Here is a 16,961-nt window from a genome sequence, read left to right as displayed (position 1 = left end):
TCTCTTTGTTGCTGCAAGATGTATTCGTTTTATGTCCCCGTTTGCAGTGTGCGTGCGTGTGTGTAGGCATACGTGAGTGGACAGCAGGTATTTAACAAAGACAAGATGTTTGCTTTATTATCAGCATTAACTACGTAAACACAAAAAGCTTCAAAGTTTCATTCAATGACACTGAAGGGCTGTGGGTGGCTACATCAAAGCTCGAAACCTTCCCCTCTCCCCCCATTTTAATGAGAAACAGGACTCACCAGCCTTGACTGAACCTGCCATCTGTGTGTGTGTGTTTTCTTGTTTGCCTGTGTGTATATGAATGTGGGACTAGCAAGCACATGGAAGCATGCACTTGTGTAGTCTAAAGTGGCACCACAATTCTAGACGACTTATTTATGGAGGCCGTGTCTTATGTTTGATCTGATGCATACACACCCCCCCCCGGTCCACCTCCTCCGTGGCAGGACTTCCTTTTCCCCCCCTTTTTTAAAAAGGGAGATTAACAGTTATAGTAAAGACGACTAGCTGATTAGTGCTATGGAGACCTCTAAATGTCTCGCCGCGTGACAGACACTTTTTCATGAGCCATTCATTTCCTTTTGGGACCAGTGTGCAAATCCTTGATACGACCACAACAAAGACTCTCCTTGTGCGCGCCACCGTCTTTACCTTTGTCGGAGAAATGCATACACAACATGGGGGCATTTTTACAAGCGCAATTAAGAGGGAAAACGGAGATTGTTTTTGCGGCGGCGAGCTGCGTATGGATTGTGCACTGAGTCAGTCCATTTAGCAGCTTTGACTGGAATGGCCCTGTTCAGTTTGACAGATCAGAAGAGGGAAGGAAAAAATATCTCAACACCATGAAAACCAAAGGCTTAGCAGTGAGCAAATCAGCCCTTTGTCTTGTTCAATTCAAATCAAAGGATAACCAGGAATGTTTGTTTGACAACAGCATTTACAATGCATTGTTCTGAAGCCCAGAGCCTCCCAAACAAAGACAGATAGGCTTTAAACAAGTCATTTAATTAGCACCGGATCCCCAGCTTTGGCTGCGCCAACCAATTATACATTCCTGAGGCATGTGCAGGTCCTATTTCACGGGAGTGAGAGGCAGATCCTCTCCAGCCCTGTCTCTTACAGTACATCTCTCCCCTTCCATTTAAGAGAAGGTAAATAGCCCAGACAGACAGCTTCATTAGCCAGCGTCTGAAGAGCGCGGGGCCGATTGTCGCTTAAATAGTGCGCTTTTACTGCAGGCCCAGCCAGCGACCTCCGATCAATTACAGCTGACATTATTGTTTGTCGGGAGCTTTTTTCCTGGACAGAGGGAGTAAAAAACGAGATCAGGCCTGAGCTTTGGCTGGAAATGTAATCTTCCCCCTCTCTTTGGTTCTTTCGCTCCACAAACAATAAATCATTCAGTTGAAGAGATAATAAAGTGCCAAGTAGGAGCTAGTTTAATTTTTGTCAGGGGAAATCTGTCCACAACAGAGTTAAGGGTAAGGGGCCCGGCTGCTTTCTCATCCCATTTTCAATGACAATGGCTTAGCTCCTCTCCTCTTATTTTTCTCCGTAGGGTTAGATGGCCAAAAAGGCTGAAGTTCTGTGTCGATGAGGATTAACTGCGGCACAAATCACCAAAATAAATCACTGCTGGCGTTTTAATCATTTTTTTAAATCGTTCAACAGTCAATCAATCCATTTTTTCCCACTTTTCTTCAAATCTTTTTTTTTAATAAGTAACAAACCTGCCATTAGCCGTGAGGTTTGATTCTGATGTAACAGGTTTTTAATCATGTTGCTACCAAGGGCTGTTTTAATTCATTCAATTCATCCTCCGCGATTCAGATCTTTGCTTATCCATGCGTGAACTCCCAAGCACTGCACGACATAATAGCTGAGCTGTTTATATTGGTATTAAGTGATTTGTAGTTTTAATGATGGTAAATAGGAGTTCACCTTTGCAAGTCCCTCAGGCTTACTTCAGGTAAATTACTCCAAATGCATTGTCTGCCCTTCAGGAAAGAGAGAGGTGGTGGTTGGGAGGGGGGCTTGTGGGAATTCACCTCTCATCAGGTCTGAACTTCTATTTCAGAGATAAACAGAAAACTGACAAATATGTTTCTAACAGTTTGCCCACTGGAATATCTTCACAATATCACAGCGATTAATGAGTCTCTTCATTCTGGTTTTTGAAAAGGACAAAAAAAGAAGCAAAAATCTCTGTTTATTGTTACCTACGTAAAAAAAGTTGTTGCAATTATTCATAGTCCTTTCATTTAAATGAGAATAAAAATCAAGAAAATGAGAAGAAATTGCATATGAATGCGATGAAAACACTCTAACTGTCTTGTGAAAATGCCAGATTCCTTGAATAAATGCATATCCTCCTCACCTGGCTCCTTTCAGCCATAAATAAAAGGATTTGGTGCACCCTTGTTGGCCCGTGGCACATTCCCCTACAGTGGCCTGAATGGGTCTTTATGGGAGAAACATCGCTTTAGGATGGGGTGACAAGAAAGGGGCTGGACGGGCACTGAAAGCGAGACTAATACCCCCTTAGAGCAAACAGAGGTCCTGTGTTTTCGCGCCAGCCTGTCAGTCAGGTGGAGACACATCAATGAAATTCACATGCCATCAAGAGAAAGATATGACAGGGAGATAAGTGGCGGTATGTTACTAACAAAGCGCAGACCTGCGTTGTTTTAAGTGACTTTTCACCTCTTTTTCATACTTTATTGATATGGTGAAAATCTACCTTTATGTGTGTGTAGCTGCGTTTGATTGAATGGGCGTAATAGAGACACCTCAAAGGCAGAATAAGTCTCTTCACTCTGGCCCTTGAGTGGCCTTGAAAGGCTGATAGGTAGCCTAGACCTCTCCATGTTGTCCTACAGTAAGTACCCCCGCAATCAGGCCCTCTGTGGTGTTTTTTAATTGAGCTTAGCCTGCTGAGTGGTAATTGATTCAGTCTGAGCTTCAGCAGAGGCGCTGATACAAGGTGCTGCTTGGCTTCCGCCTTTCTTTAATCTCCCCTGCTTTATATTGTTTGGGAATACTTGCCACTGAGAAACTGCATGCCACCTTTCTTATGGAAATCAATGCTTCTTTTGGAAGGAGGGGAATGACAGAGAGGAGTACTTCTCATGTCCTTTCATTTTCAACCAGTGTCCTTCTCTTTAGAGGCTTCGCCATGCAGATCTCCTTGCCCTTTGGCTACTGATGTTTTGTCAAAAAAAGAAGAGTGGAGTTGTTTTGTGGATAGCTTTCTGTAGTGTGCTATCTTTTTTTCTTCCCTTCCTTTTTCTCTACACAGCTTTCTTTTTTTTCTTTTTTACCTTGAACCGGGCTGCCAAGAAAGACAGAAAAAAAAGGAGTTAAAAAAAATCTACAGAGAGGCTCGATCAGATCCAATAGTGTCTATGAGGTTTTCTTTAAAGCATTTGAGGAAAAGCATCTGAGTGGCGGAGGAATGAGACCAAACTGTTCCCAGTCACTTTTGATCCTGCCAGTTCAAAGTCCCTGTAGAGCACGGGCGGGGGGAAGGAGGGGGGTGCCACGGCTGGGGAGGGGAGGGGGATACAGACACCTAGCTTTGACCCTCTGTCTGTGCTCATGTCCTTTGAAAGTTGGCTTGTTTTCATTAAGCCATTCAGAAGTGCAGTTCAGGGCCACTATTTGACTAGCTACAACCCCCCCTCTACCGCACCCCACCCGCAGTATCTTTATTAGACTTTCTTTACATTTTCTCGCTGCTAATGTCTTCAATTTCCCCAATTAGGCGTCTACTGCCAGACAGCAATTGAATAATTTAGAACATTTGTAAGATATCTCTGATGTTGTAATGGAATAATTTGTGTGTTCGTATAGAGAAAAAAACCCTGAAAATCACATTATTGGGTGAGCTGAATGCGACCTACTCTTTTTTTTTTGTCTCATTCTCTTCTTCTCTTTGTCTCTTGGTCTGCACTGTCGGCGGCTATAATTAGCCTAAAGTCATTGCCGTACTGTAGCCTAGCGCTACTTGTTTGTCATTAGCGCGTTTAACTAGTCATTTGGGTAATGACTTTCAAGATTGCCCTTGTTTTTACCGAGATATTTTTTTATATGTAAATATTGAGAGAATTTCCATAATTTGCCCCTTTTTATTCATCATAGAATAATTGATGCATATTTATTGCAGTGTAAACTTTGGTCTTTGAATGACTGTGTGTATAGTTATCGTCCCCATTTTCTTTATTATTATTGCAGTAGTATCTATTATTAACACGTGCTGTAAAACATTTATGTGTATTGTGTTAACATGGAAAGATACCCGAGACGTGATTAATCTGAATTATTCCTTTCTTTTCCTGGCGCTTGGCTCTGTAAAGCTTTAGTGTTATTGGACACCAATTTTAAAGGGGATCTCAGTGGTGGGAATTACTGATTGCTGAATTAACACCAGCAGGTTCTGAGTTTTCAGCCAAGTTTCCCCTGTGGGTAGCTCACTCATAATATGCATCATTGAGTAACCAACGACCTCTTCCTGTGTCTCAGGCCTGGAACTCCCCTTCATGATGATGCCACACCCTCTGATCCCAGTCAGCCTGCCCCCAGCCTCTGTCACTATGGCGATGAGCCAGATGAACCACCTCAGCACCATTGCAAATATGGCCGCCGCAGCACAGGGCCAAAGTCTGCCCTCCAGAATGGTCACCTCTGTTATAAAGGTAAATTTTTAAAAGAGAAAGCAAGCAATGTCATAATAACAGCTGGCTGCTGTAAACACAGTTCCCTCTTTCTCGTGGCATAACACTCGAGCCTGCGCTGGATATTTATTTTGCATGTGTGGTTTTGTGGCTGTTGGGGTTGCAGGAACGTTTGCCGGACAGTCCCTCCCCTGCTCCTTCCTTAGAAGACCACAGGAGGCCAGGTAGTCACCCATCGTCCCACCGCAGCAGCAGTGTGTCCAGCTCCCCAGCCCACACAGAAAGCTCCTCAGACAGGATACGTACGTATTATATATTGCTTCACAGCACATTTATTAACACAAATAAAGAAAAAATAAAGAAAAAAAAACCCTCTAAAGGGCTTTACAGATTGTACAGATGGAAGGTTTAAGCTCCTGTCTAGCTAATAATGGTTTGGTTTTTTTTGCTGATTTTTTTATGCAGCCGCACACCACAATGGTCTCTCCATGAACCAAGCCTTGCTTGGCCTGTCACCCAACATCGCACCGGGACCTAAAGAGGGAGACCTGGCCCATGACATGAGCCATGAAGCAAAGAGGATGCACGCTGATAAAGGTGAGTCAAGTCTCAGCCCCGTTCTGTTCAGTTCTATGTATGTACTGCCGATTCATAACAACAGTTGCTTCAAGGCACTTTATATTGTACACAATTAAAAGGACAACCCCAGCAATCAGACAATCCCCCTATGAGAGGCACTTAGCAACAGTGGGAAGGAAAACCTCCCTTTTAACAGGAAGAGAGCTCCAGCAGAATTAGGATCAGGGAGGGGAAGCCATCTGCCATGACCATGGGAGACAAGACCAAACACACACTATAGTCGTACAGTAGTGCAGTAGTGACGTATAAACAGGGGAGGAGTGAAAAGAGGTGAGTGCAGAAAACTAGTCCACCAGGAGCTTGAGAGATGGTTCAACAGGAGAGGGGCCTGAGAGCTGAAGGCTCTGCCTCTCATTCTAAGATTTCTTGTTAGAAAGATTTTTTGGGAGAATGTTAGTCTACAACTACATGCTCTATAAGTGTCTGAACAACTGTTTTTCTAATATACTTTAGACTTGAAGGGCTTCAGTCCAGGCATCTGAGCAAGTGTTGTTTAGATGAGGGATATCTTGGCTATCTAGTTTTTCGTTATCAGTGTTTCTTCTAGCCTGACAGAATGTTTTGGAGGTAGGGGAGGGAACTTAGAGCTAGTGAAACATGCCCATATCTGAGGAAACAGATCAGACGAGAGAAGAGAAACTATAGTGTGTCCACAAATGACAGTAAAAGTAGTATAGTTGAAATGAGTCAAGAGCACATAAAGTAAGTAGAAACACAAAATTCTTATGTTATTTGTTGTTTGTTGGGGTTTTTTTTTTTAACATATTTTTCAGTTTCTCAATTATGTAATTTAAATTCTCGAGAAAGCTGAACAGTTACAGTTTGAATGGCCACAATCTCGGGTATTTCAGTGTGTTTTTCAAACTTCCTGACAGACATTTTTTTTAAAATTTACTTCACACAATGCAGATGCATTACTGGGGACTGAAGGAATTGCAGTGATAAGTCTGAAGAAATTTGCATGAACAGCCAGCAAAATTAAGCAATGTTTACTGATAATATTTAAAGGTGCCATCAAGTTAGTGTGGACCTGTAAATCTTCAAGTCTGATATCAGCATACATTAGAAGAACTAGCAAACTACATACATGCACATACTTACATATATGGGACTCACAGTGGGCTAGACAATGTTTATCCAAAGTTTCACCAAGATCAGTCCACTCATCCAGTAGGAGAACATTCAAATCATACATTCATACATACATACAATATATAAGCAATACTTAATTATAATATAATGCCAGCGTCTTCTAGGCAAAATTACCTTCCCTTTAGCTCCATCCATTCCTATTTACTGAGATGCAACTAATTTCTATGAAACAGTGTCAACAAAAAGTGAAGAGATTCTCTGTGGATGGGCTTCATTAACACTCTTACTAAACAGACCATTCACTAGTCTCACTAATAAATGGTGAAATCTCTGTATGTGTGTGTTGTGCGGCTTTTGGTTCTTTGCATTTTTCATCAACTGTTCATCAGATTCTCTTCACACTTGGCAGGTAATTGTGGAGGTCGAGGCAGCGCCATGTGGACTTTTAAGTCGTTGGGATGAGCGCTCCTCACATTTTGAGTAAAAGTTATTTTCTGTTAAAGTTTTACAGCAGTCAGACAGGCAGCTGGAGAACAGGCAAGACAGGCAATGGGCATTGGGCCCAAGGCCATTAGGGAACCCCTGAGGGCTGACAAACTTTACTCCACAGCAATCTCTCAAAATGTGGCAACCGCAGTGACCGCAACCTACTCCCCCTTAAACAAGCAGTTGAGGATTTGCACTGACGTTTCAATAGGAAACCTATCCAGAAGGCCTCCTTCTAGCTATGGCATCTTTAGTGAGCTGCAGGCGGAGCTCATTCTCTCACTGCAGCTCAAAACTCAATCTGTATGAAAGCTTAATTCCACACGATGTTGGGTTGTTTTTGGAATGCTTGGGATGTGCATTTTATCAGCGTAGGTAAAGTATGCAAAATAAAGCCATTAATAAAAATCAAGCTCTTGTTGCACAATCAGGCTAATGTTGGGTATTTTGCATTGAGTGAATGCATCATTAGAGCTGTCCTTTTATAAAATCAGTACTTGCATTGCTCATCTTAGCAGTAATTTAATGCTGTGACATGCATACACAACTGTGAAAAGTAAAGTTAAGTCTTTCAAGGCTATATCATATATCTGCATAGCAGTTTGAGACCAGACTTGCGGAACTGTTGCAGATCAGGTGTGTACAGTATTTTGCTGACCAAACCTTTTCCCCCTGACATGAATGACTGAAGTCACTCTGCTCACTCTGCTGCATATGCCTGTTTTAAATAGGTCATACACTAGTTTGTGTAATTTGTCAAGAGCAGCAAAAAGTTTCATAAACTCAGATTTACTTTTTGTACCAGCAGCAACATTTGCCAGCATTACAACTGTCATCGTTGCACAGATTTCTAAAGAAACTTACAATCCACAAGGGAAAAGTCTGCATGCCATTATCAAAAGAAAAGTGTTATATTTCTAGAGCTTTATGAAAAGGGCCCTAAAAGTCCATTTGAGTCCTTGAATATTGGCAATAAAATTGAGAAATGTTAAACCTTTAATTTAAAGATTGATCCTGCCCTTCATTTGTCATGATGTCAGACTGTGCTGCTGCTTCTATGGCTTCATGTCTCTGTTTAGTGCGCATTGTTGCACAGGCACATAGAAATAAGTTAACTGCACACATGTGTTTTGCTTGTTGGATCTCTTTGAAAGTGTCTTTACCTGGCTTTGGACGTTTTACATTTGCAACATCATATCAGCCCCCTGTAATGCACATGCTGCGATTTAATAACACCCCTGGAGTTCTCTTAATTAACTACAAAAACATTTAATAGTGCAACTAAATGTCAGCTAGGTCTGATTTCCACACAGATTTTGCATCTCAGTTATTTTATTTTATTATTTATTTTTAGATATGATATTTGTTGCCACACATATCAATTGTTTTTAATCTTTCCTACCAAAATAAAATGCAGAATTAGCCGATTAGCCTTTACGCTATTAATTGCTTTTATAAATTCATTACGATGTTGTTGATGAGAATTATGAAGAAGAGGAAAATGAGAAAAGAAGCAGATAGAAATCTACTAAGCATGGCAGATTAAATACAAAATGAAGCAAATAATAGATTTCAGTATTCTCTGTTGGTTTTAGCGGAGCTGTGCTGGGTGATGCAGGGTGGGGTGAGGTTGATAATGATAATAAAACCACTATGGAAATCATTCGGCTGTATGTTCCCTGTTGGCTAGGCTGACGTGAAGATCAGTGTTAGACCTTCACTCACAGAGTGTGAAGCAGTGAATAGTAATAATTAGCAGGATCATGAGCTGAATTTATGGGTCACAGACCGTCTAACTGCACGTGTGCGAGCATATGTGTGTGTGTGTGCGTGCGTGTTCGTATGTGAAACAAGGAGAGATTTGCACTAACGGGGTAACGCAAACAAAGAACGAGGGTTTAACCGAGGATCCGCACACATAAATCAACTGAATGTTTCCTCGGCAGCAGAAATCTTCCTTCTCAGCTGAAGTGCCTCCTCCACACTCAAATAATCAACACAAATGACTCTAATTTCTTCACAATATTAGAGGAGAAAGCAAATGACCGAGCAATCCGCGGCAGTTCTAACTAGTTGACCCGCGCACATCTACTAGCAAACACACGCTGTATTATCTTTGAGATTGTCAATTCCTAATATGTCACTGGACTTGATTAGGATTCTGAGCTCTTCAGTGTGTGCACCAGAGGTCTCGGGCTGTGGAAAACATTTTTATAAAATAACCCATTAATGCAGAGGAGTGCAACTAAATTAGTTACCAATTTGCTGAGCATGAATTAATGAAGAGAGCTTCTCCCGGCTCCCACAGTTGTAATTTTCATAATAACCCCAGACCTTTATTTGGCAGGTTGTTTAGTTTTTTCGTTTGAAGGTTTTCATTAGTCTAATGAGGACTGTGCAAGGGCGAGCAGTCAGCACAATTTACATGAGGAAGCTATCATAATAAATGAGGCAATTTGAATAACATGCACAGGTTTATGCAGCGAGATAAGAGAGATTGTAGCAGCCAAATACAGAGGTAACCAATACATTAGAACCAACTAATAACCAAAGTAATTCCAATAAAAGCTTTAAGTGAAGGGAATAAAATTAATGATAGATATATTGAACTGTAATGATATGATACACGATGCATTGGATTAATAAAATAAATGTGTTCCATTGTTAAAGAGGGGAGAGGCCTCCCCATCCGAAGCTTTGTTTATGGCGAGCTTTTTAATTAGGCCGTTCATCGCATCAGTTTGTTTAGATAAATGAGATAACATTCCAATGGTTTAATGATATCTCTCCACTTGTTTGATCTTTATGATCCTGGCAGAGCATTAAATTAATCTCTTGCAATGCACTCTAAGAAGGGGAGCAGGTTGGCTGCAGAGGACGGATGCAGTGCCCCGGCTCATATGGAGACTATTTAAACAGTCAGACGCCTCAGAGACAGCCCCTATAATGCCTCAGCACTCACATCCTATGAACGTGCCTCATCTTTTTCATGTCATCTCTGGTGATGAAGGACAAAGGCTGTTTGTTGTCGTATAAAACAGACACTTCCCAAAGTTGTGTCACCAAGTGCAGCGCAACCAGATGGTAGGGCTTTTTTTTGCTGTTGTTTGAACGTGATTATTTTTTGTCCAAATTCTGCCAAAGAAGAGAAAAAAAAAAAGAAAGAGATTAGTCGATACGTTGGGGGGAGAAAAAATAAAAAGGCTAGTAGAAAGCTAAGTGTTATCTCACATGTGACTAATTGAATTGCTTCAAACAGAAAGTCTGCGGCGATAGCTTCCGACAAGCCTCTGTCTCGTGAAACAGCAGGTAGCTGACAAACAAGGGGAAATTTGAAAGGTACAGAAGCCTTTTGGCTGTAAACTTACTTTGGACATCAAACACTGGCTATCATTTTATTTCCTTGGGGAAAAGGTGTTTGAAACACAAGCCATATGTACAGTATGTATGTTGAAGAGTTTTCTGTTTAAAAAAAAAAAAAAAAAAGAAAGAAGAAAAAAAACATGTGGCAGTTTAAGCAATTTCCCATCAACAGCTCTAACCCCCACCCCCAAGTGCAGGTAAACATGCCACATCTCTTTTGCACCGAGCTAAAAATGCCTGACAAGACGTGCAGAGGCAAGTACAGTATGTAAGGCGATTCTGTAAACCATATTTTAAAAGCGGCTGAATCATTAGTAATATGATATTGGCACTTCACTGGTGAATGTTATGTATACTTGTTGACACAACAGGAGATGTGCTCCTAATCTCCTCTCAAGCATAAATGGAAGCCTGTGGTGCATTATGTCACCTAGGTGGTGCATCCTCTCCTATACCTGCTATCATCCGAGCAGTCGGCGATGCACCGTGCACTGGTGTGACCACAATGGACAAAGTTGATTTGTCTCGCCTTTTGTTTGTCAGGACGCTGCTTAGGCGCACTGTCCGCAGCCCCAGCTCGCACTCTCAAAGATCAAACCGAGCAGGTAGAGCTGGGCGATATGAGATTTTTTCATATCACGATATGTTTTTTTCATTTCAGGCGATAACGATATCTATCACGATATAAGCCAAATAACTATATTTGTAAGATTTAAATGTGCCGTTGCTCACAAGTAAAATGTGAAATAATCAGCAGCTTGTTTTTATTTAAATATTTATTTCCCATAATAAGTTCAACAGGGTAGATGTACTTAAGGAACATGAGACTTTTTCAGATAAATAAAGGCAAATATTGCAAACTACACAAAAGGCAGCCACTAAAGCGTTTAAGTTTCAAAATAGAACAAACAAAACAGACTAAATTGTCAATTCCACTTAGAAACAAAATATTAATTCTAAAAATAAATCTTAGTTTGTTTTACAGAAGCACAGACAAAACTGACTAACTTTTGTCAATATCAAATAAACTGAGAACTAAAAGGAAATTCTCAATCTCTCCTTTTCAAACAGTTTTAACAGTTACTTTAGTCTGACAAAAGCCGAATGACGAATTAGCGCTTCCAGTCAGAGACTGAGGCTACGTCCACACGTACACGGGTATCTTTGAAAACGGAGATTTTCCGTTTTCGTTTTAAAAAATAATCCCGTCCACACATAAAGGCAGAAATGAAGGAAAACGCTGCTATGAACATGCCAAAGCAGCAGGTGGCGCTAGATTCCTAACCGTGCCGAAATGTTGGCCAATCAGAAGTCTAGAAGCCTCGGTGGGAAAAAGTAAACAAAGCTGGGGCATAGAAGCAGAACCGAGTCGTATGTGTGGAGGGACAGTAACTGTGTGTATATGTAAGCATTTAAACACTGCAGAGAGTAGAATTAACAGTATTGTAGAAATTCATTTCACCGAAACAATAACGTGGCGCACAGTGTGACGCATGCACCAGTTTATTGTATTTCCCGACTTGCTTTCGGCACAATTTACAGTGCACGCTACTCTGTTTTTTGTCAGACTTGAAATAGCCGAAATACCTTCACACTACGGAACTTCTATGGCTCTTCCGTTCGACAATCTCTCCGGCATTGGAACCATCATCTGTTTTCTCTTCGGTCACGCTCGGTTGATTTTTCTAGTCGGCACACTCATTTCCTCCATTACGCGCTGGCTCCATTACCCGCTGGCTGCTTCCCAAACAAACACACGTGCGGCTTGGCACTTGTGCTGTATGTAACAAGTCACGCGACGTGATGCTGCGGCTGTGATTGGTTCGGCTCTGCGCTACTTAATTTGGATTGGCTGACCTTCTTTTTTTTTTTCTTTTTTCTTGAGGACAAGAGCGGCGAGGTCTATCGCGATAGCTTAATTTCTCTATCGAGTCAAAGTTATATCGCGATACATATCGTTATCGTTCTATCGCCCAGCTCTACGAGCAGGTATGAGCATCACAGTCTGTTTCCATACAGCTGCTTTGGCCAAGGACCTGTGGATGCTCATGGGTTCGTGTACAGAGAGCGAGCGAGAGAAAGGGGAACGTAGTTTAGAAAAAAAAAGATGAAAAAAGACAAAAGAGTGATTTCTAGCCTTTGTAGTCTTTGTTCTGCTCCTTCTTTGCATAAGCATTTGCAATGATAAAAAGGCAGGCGGGGGACTCTGGGTCAGGCAAAAGTTTCGGCGTCAGTTTTGTGCTCTTTTCGTAAATATTCCACTGACACCGATGGTATCGCCGTACAGTATCATTAAAAGTTCGAGCTCCTTCCCTCTCATCTCCCTGACTTTTAATGTATAGTGTTTTGCTCAGTACCTCCCGATGTCCTTGGAATCGCGAGCTTCAAACACATGCTGACTACCTGACTTTCCCTAAGTCAGGAGGCAAGATCATTAGCCATCACAGCCCTGAAATGTGACTTGGCAGACAATAATGCTTTATGATCAAACAACTTGTCAGTGCGTCCTGTTGAAATGAAAGAGTGCAAAAAAATAATTCAATAGAGGATCAATCAAATTTCCTCAGCCCGTGTGAGAGAGAGATTGCTGATGGTGCAGAGAGGGGCTATTCCTCGAGGACATGGGAGTTCATTTGGATATTTGTTCTCCCCTCTCATGAATGTTCCATTGCGTGACACCATCTCCTGCTAATCACATTTCACTGAAAAAAAAGGGGGGTGGGGGGGGTGGGGATGCTTTTAGGAACGTTGAAAAGAGAGAGGTTCTTTTTAATCTTTGAAATGCCTCAAAAGTGACAGAATGCTTTCTCCTGCCAAGACGTGAGCCTCGGATGGGGAGATAAATATGCTGTGGTCAGCTAAGTGTATCTAGTGAGCAGAGAGGCAAATTTAATAATGCATTATCATTCACTGGCGAAGGTGAAATCTCCCTGTCCATCAGAAGGCTCAGGCCTGTTTCATGTTACCCTTCACTGCAAATGAACAAGTGCTTTACTCAGCCATACTAGAGATGCACAGTAGGCACCAGTGCTTTACTATATATGCTGCTCAGGACCATCAGGAAAGCAGGGCCCCGTAATCAAAGCAATCATCTATCTGTCTTGACTGGAGACGTTAATGCTCACGCTTCTTTATCCTGATGAAACTGTTGTTGTTGAACAATAACCCCGTCTTTTTTTTTTCTTTCTGAGAACACAAGGTGCGTTTTACATATCTGAGCATCTGCTATTATGCAGATTATGGGAACATATTTACCTGAATGCCCTTGGACAACAGCACTAAACAATTATGAAGATTATGTACAATGCAGAAAATTTGCGATTCAAAACAATGCCTATCGTAGCGGCGGCAACTGTTGCAGACAGATAAGGTTGACCCTGAATGTGTGTTTCTGCGCTTTCCGAGACATTCTGTGGGGTTGTTTGTATAATTTAATATTTACATGTAAACAGTAATTAAGCGATGCTACCAACATGCCAAGGCCAGGCTCTGCCAAGGTAAACACCAGCCCTAGTAGTTTGCCACAGTCCATCATGTTTACAGACTTGCAGAGCTGAGTGCTGTTTGTGTGCTCTTCCTTGGCAAAGCCCATAAAGCACAACCGATTGGATGCCGAGTGTTCAACACAGTCACTCTTATCGTCTGGCAGTCTGCTCGCAGACTTGAGGACATTGTGAGTCAAACCTTTAAATTTTCACTCGGCGATAATTACGCCGCTATACTTGAGCTTTTATATCCTTTCACTGAGAAAGTAAATCATTCCTAATAAAGAGAGGAAGAATGGGGGGCGGAGGGAAAAGTGCTCGAGGACTAATTCTCTTCACTCCCTCCCTCTCTATTCTGCTTTTTGAAAGCCTTTCTCTGAGTATTCCAGTCACCTTGACTTTGCAGCTGCAGCCTTATAGTCTGTTGCTTATCCTGCCTAACCCCAGCCTGTCAATTAGGTCTTTAAAAATTAATCTCTTTAACTGGAAATACCATGCCAGCTTTCTTCCGTCTGTAAATGAAGTGTTATTAATTCACACAGCGCAAAGCCACTGTTATGAATAATGTTATCAAAACAGATTTCCACACGTTTAACACGTCGCTCCTATTAAAACCCCTTAAGTATTTTTATTACTGTGAAAACAGGACCGCTAATGGATTTGCATCAGTTTTTTGCCGCTTCCTCACCAGGCAGCCGCGGAACAAGTGCTCCTAAGCAAGGCCCTCTTTAAAAGTTTACATTTTCCCATTTTCTCTTTTGTTCTTTCATCTTCATTTAAAAAGAGAAGGGGAAAAAAAGAAAAAGAAAAGAAAAGCAGCTCAGTGTATCCAGTCTGGATTAGTGCCAGCTGTCGTCGACAGTCATTCAGCAGTAGCGGCAGAACGGCAGAGCCTCTCCCTGTAGGATTGCAATGCCAGGCAATGACACCAATGTGTCTCCCCCCTCCCACTACCCCTCCTCCGCTTCCCCACCCTACCCCACCCCTTCCTCCCAAACCCAGCAAAGCTCTGATCTAGCAGCAGGCTATCTGGCCAACCACGCCAAGCTAATACTTGTTCTATTAAAACCTGGTGATTATGGGGGATTTCCTCTCTGTTTGTTTGTTTGAATGCTTAATTATCAATATGTAATTGGCATCTGTATTGTGATGTCGGGCGCATATTCGGTGGCATATTTTGCTGGAATGTAAGTTGCTATCGGCTGGAAACAGGACTCCCCAGTCACCGTCTAAGTTAAGCTGCATGAGAAGTTGCTCTAATGAATTAATAAATGCCAAACAAAGGAGAACTAAACAAAGAGTGAGAGAAATAAATGGCTTGATGATTAGTGGGTCAGGCAGCTTAGCGGGGTGTACAGTACAAATGATCCCCCCTCTGAAATGTGAATGATTTGGGCAAAATAGCCAATCGATAGCTGAGGCCAGTTTAATCTCTGGGATTCTTCTGTTAATAAATGGGCCCGGACAATAGAGGTCAATATGCAAAGACAGTTTAAACACCTTCAAAGCTGCTCGCAGTGATGTCCTTCTCCAAGCATTATCTTCTTGACAGTTTGGGCTCAGAGTCGATAGGTGAATTACAGAAATCTATTCAAGTCTCAAGTCAGCCCCCCTCCTGTCATTTCCCTTTCTGAGCCACAAGTTTATTTTGCTCCGCCACCACTGGCCTGACTTAAAACCAAGAGCGAGGATTTTAGCCCCTCAATCTTTCGCCTTAACCAACTCGCTCCTTTCCCCTTTTGTCCATCCGAACTGCGATCGTCTCTCTCTACAAAATGCCATTTTGCCTCCGCTACTGTTCTCTTTAAGAGCTCATTTGAAGCTGTGCGCTGGCAGAAACAAAAGTCCTGTATGCTTTTATGCAGTCATCACAGTCAGCCAAGCCTGTAATCCTCAGAGGTCCGATAATGACATAGCCCCTGCATTTATTACATGGAGGAGAGGAGAGAGGGAAAACGCTGACTTTGAACAAATGAACACTCTGACCTTTATGCAATAAATATGACATGGGCCGCATAAAAAGACAAGATATCTTCCTCCTGAATGGAAGTCAACACAGATCCTGCTCCCTTGCCTCTTGCTCTCGCTGTTTCCATTTCTCTCTCTCCCTGTTTTTTGCCCTCCCCTTCCTTCTCCAAGCTAATAGTTAAACAAAGGACAAAATCTCTCTTAACTGCACCATAACAGTGTAATCTGTGCCATTATGCACAGCGTACCCTCCAAAACATTTTGGGACAAGCACCTGTCAGTATTCTGATCCTTGTGTTGTTTCTTACGTTTGACCACAAGCCGGCATCAGCGACAAGAGCGTCATTGGGTATATTTGTCCCTGCTAGGAGAACACAGTTTTAACAGACAGAATCAACCTTTGACTGTGTCTTTTGTAATCTCGGCGCGATCCCAATCGAGGGTTGCGATCTTCTTCTTTTGTCACCTCAGACCACCTCTGTGACAGTAAAGGATTTATGGTTATTTCCTCCATGCAGCCTGTCCATCTGTGGCTCTATCTTCATATGGCCTTGAGAATACGATTCAATTTATTAAAGCAAAGCAATGGACTCATTACTTTAAAAAGGTGGCACGAGCGAGCGGGAGAGAGAGAGGGGGGAGAGAAAGCGAGAGAGGGAGAAGTGACACACTGAATTGGTTATTAATGGAAAGGCACAGCCATAGGGCAGTTGAAATTTAATGATATCCTACAAGAAAATATGAGGGTGTCACTCTCCAAAAAGTCATGCTAAATGTCAACATTTTAAGGTCCCGGTGCTAATTTTATGCCTGTGCACAGTAATGTTTTGGAGAGCATTTAGGAAACACGGCCCAGTGGCCAGCCTGATTATCCCACTCACCTTCTCTCCTCTCTCCAAATGGGTTTGTGCAGCAAGCGATTTCATCTCTAAGTGAAGGGAACATTAGGGAGGGGAGAGAGAGCGACGGAGGAAAAACACGCGGTTTGATTTTCATGCTGTGATAAGAGAGTGGGAGCCAAATGTTACCTGTTAATCTAGCCCAAACCGACCGGGGCTCTTGACTTTGTCCCCCAGCAGGGATGGGGCAAACACTCATTTTCCTCTCTCCGTGATGAAAAGGAAATTAGCTTAAATGTGATGAGGGCACATTAAGTGTGTGTGCCGTGCGTGCGTGTAATGAATGTGTATGTCCGCTTGAGAGTTTTGCATACATCCGAGCATGTGAGCCTTTCCTCTTTCCT

The 16,961-nt window shown here is 42.2% G+C and overlaps 1 protein-coding gene across 1 annotated transcript in view; it reads left to right on the top strand.

Moving 5' to 3' along the window:
• Positions 1–16,961, top strand: part of dachd (dachshund d) — a 93,138-nt gene that overhangs the window by 61,941 nt on the left and 14,236 nt on the right. The window contains exons 4-6 of the mRNA XM_085435670.1: positions 4,534–4,706; positions 4,852–4,987; positions 5,151–5,282. Of these exons, the coding sequence (XP_085291796.1) occupies positions 4,534–4,706; positions 4,852–4,987; positions 5,151–5,282 (441 nt within the window). The remainder of the gene's footprint in view (positions 1–4,533; positions 4,707–4,851; positions 4,988–5,150; positions 5,283–16,961) is intronic.

This window comes from Copadichromis virginalis, linkage group LG16 (genome assembly GCF_057382275.1).
Source record: "Copadichromis virginalis isolate Kocher_CV1m ecotype Utaka linkage group LG16, C_Virginalis_male_GT1.1, whole genome shotgun sequence".
In the NCBI taxonomy this organism is placed as follows: Eukaryota; Metazoa; Chordata; class Actinopteri; order Cichliformes; family Cichlidae; genus Copadichromis; species Copadichromis virginalis.
Note: the sequence above shows the minus strand (reverse complement) of the source record. Positions and strands in the feature narration are given on the sequence as shown.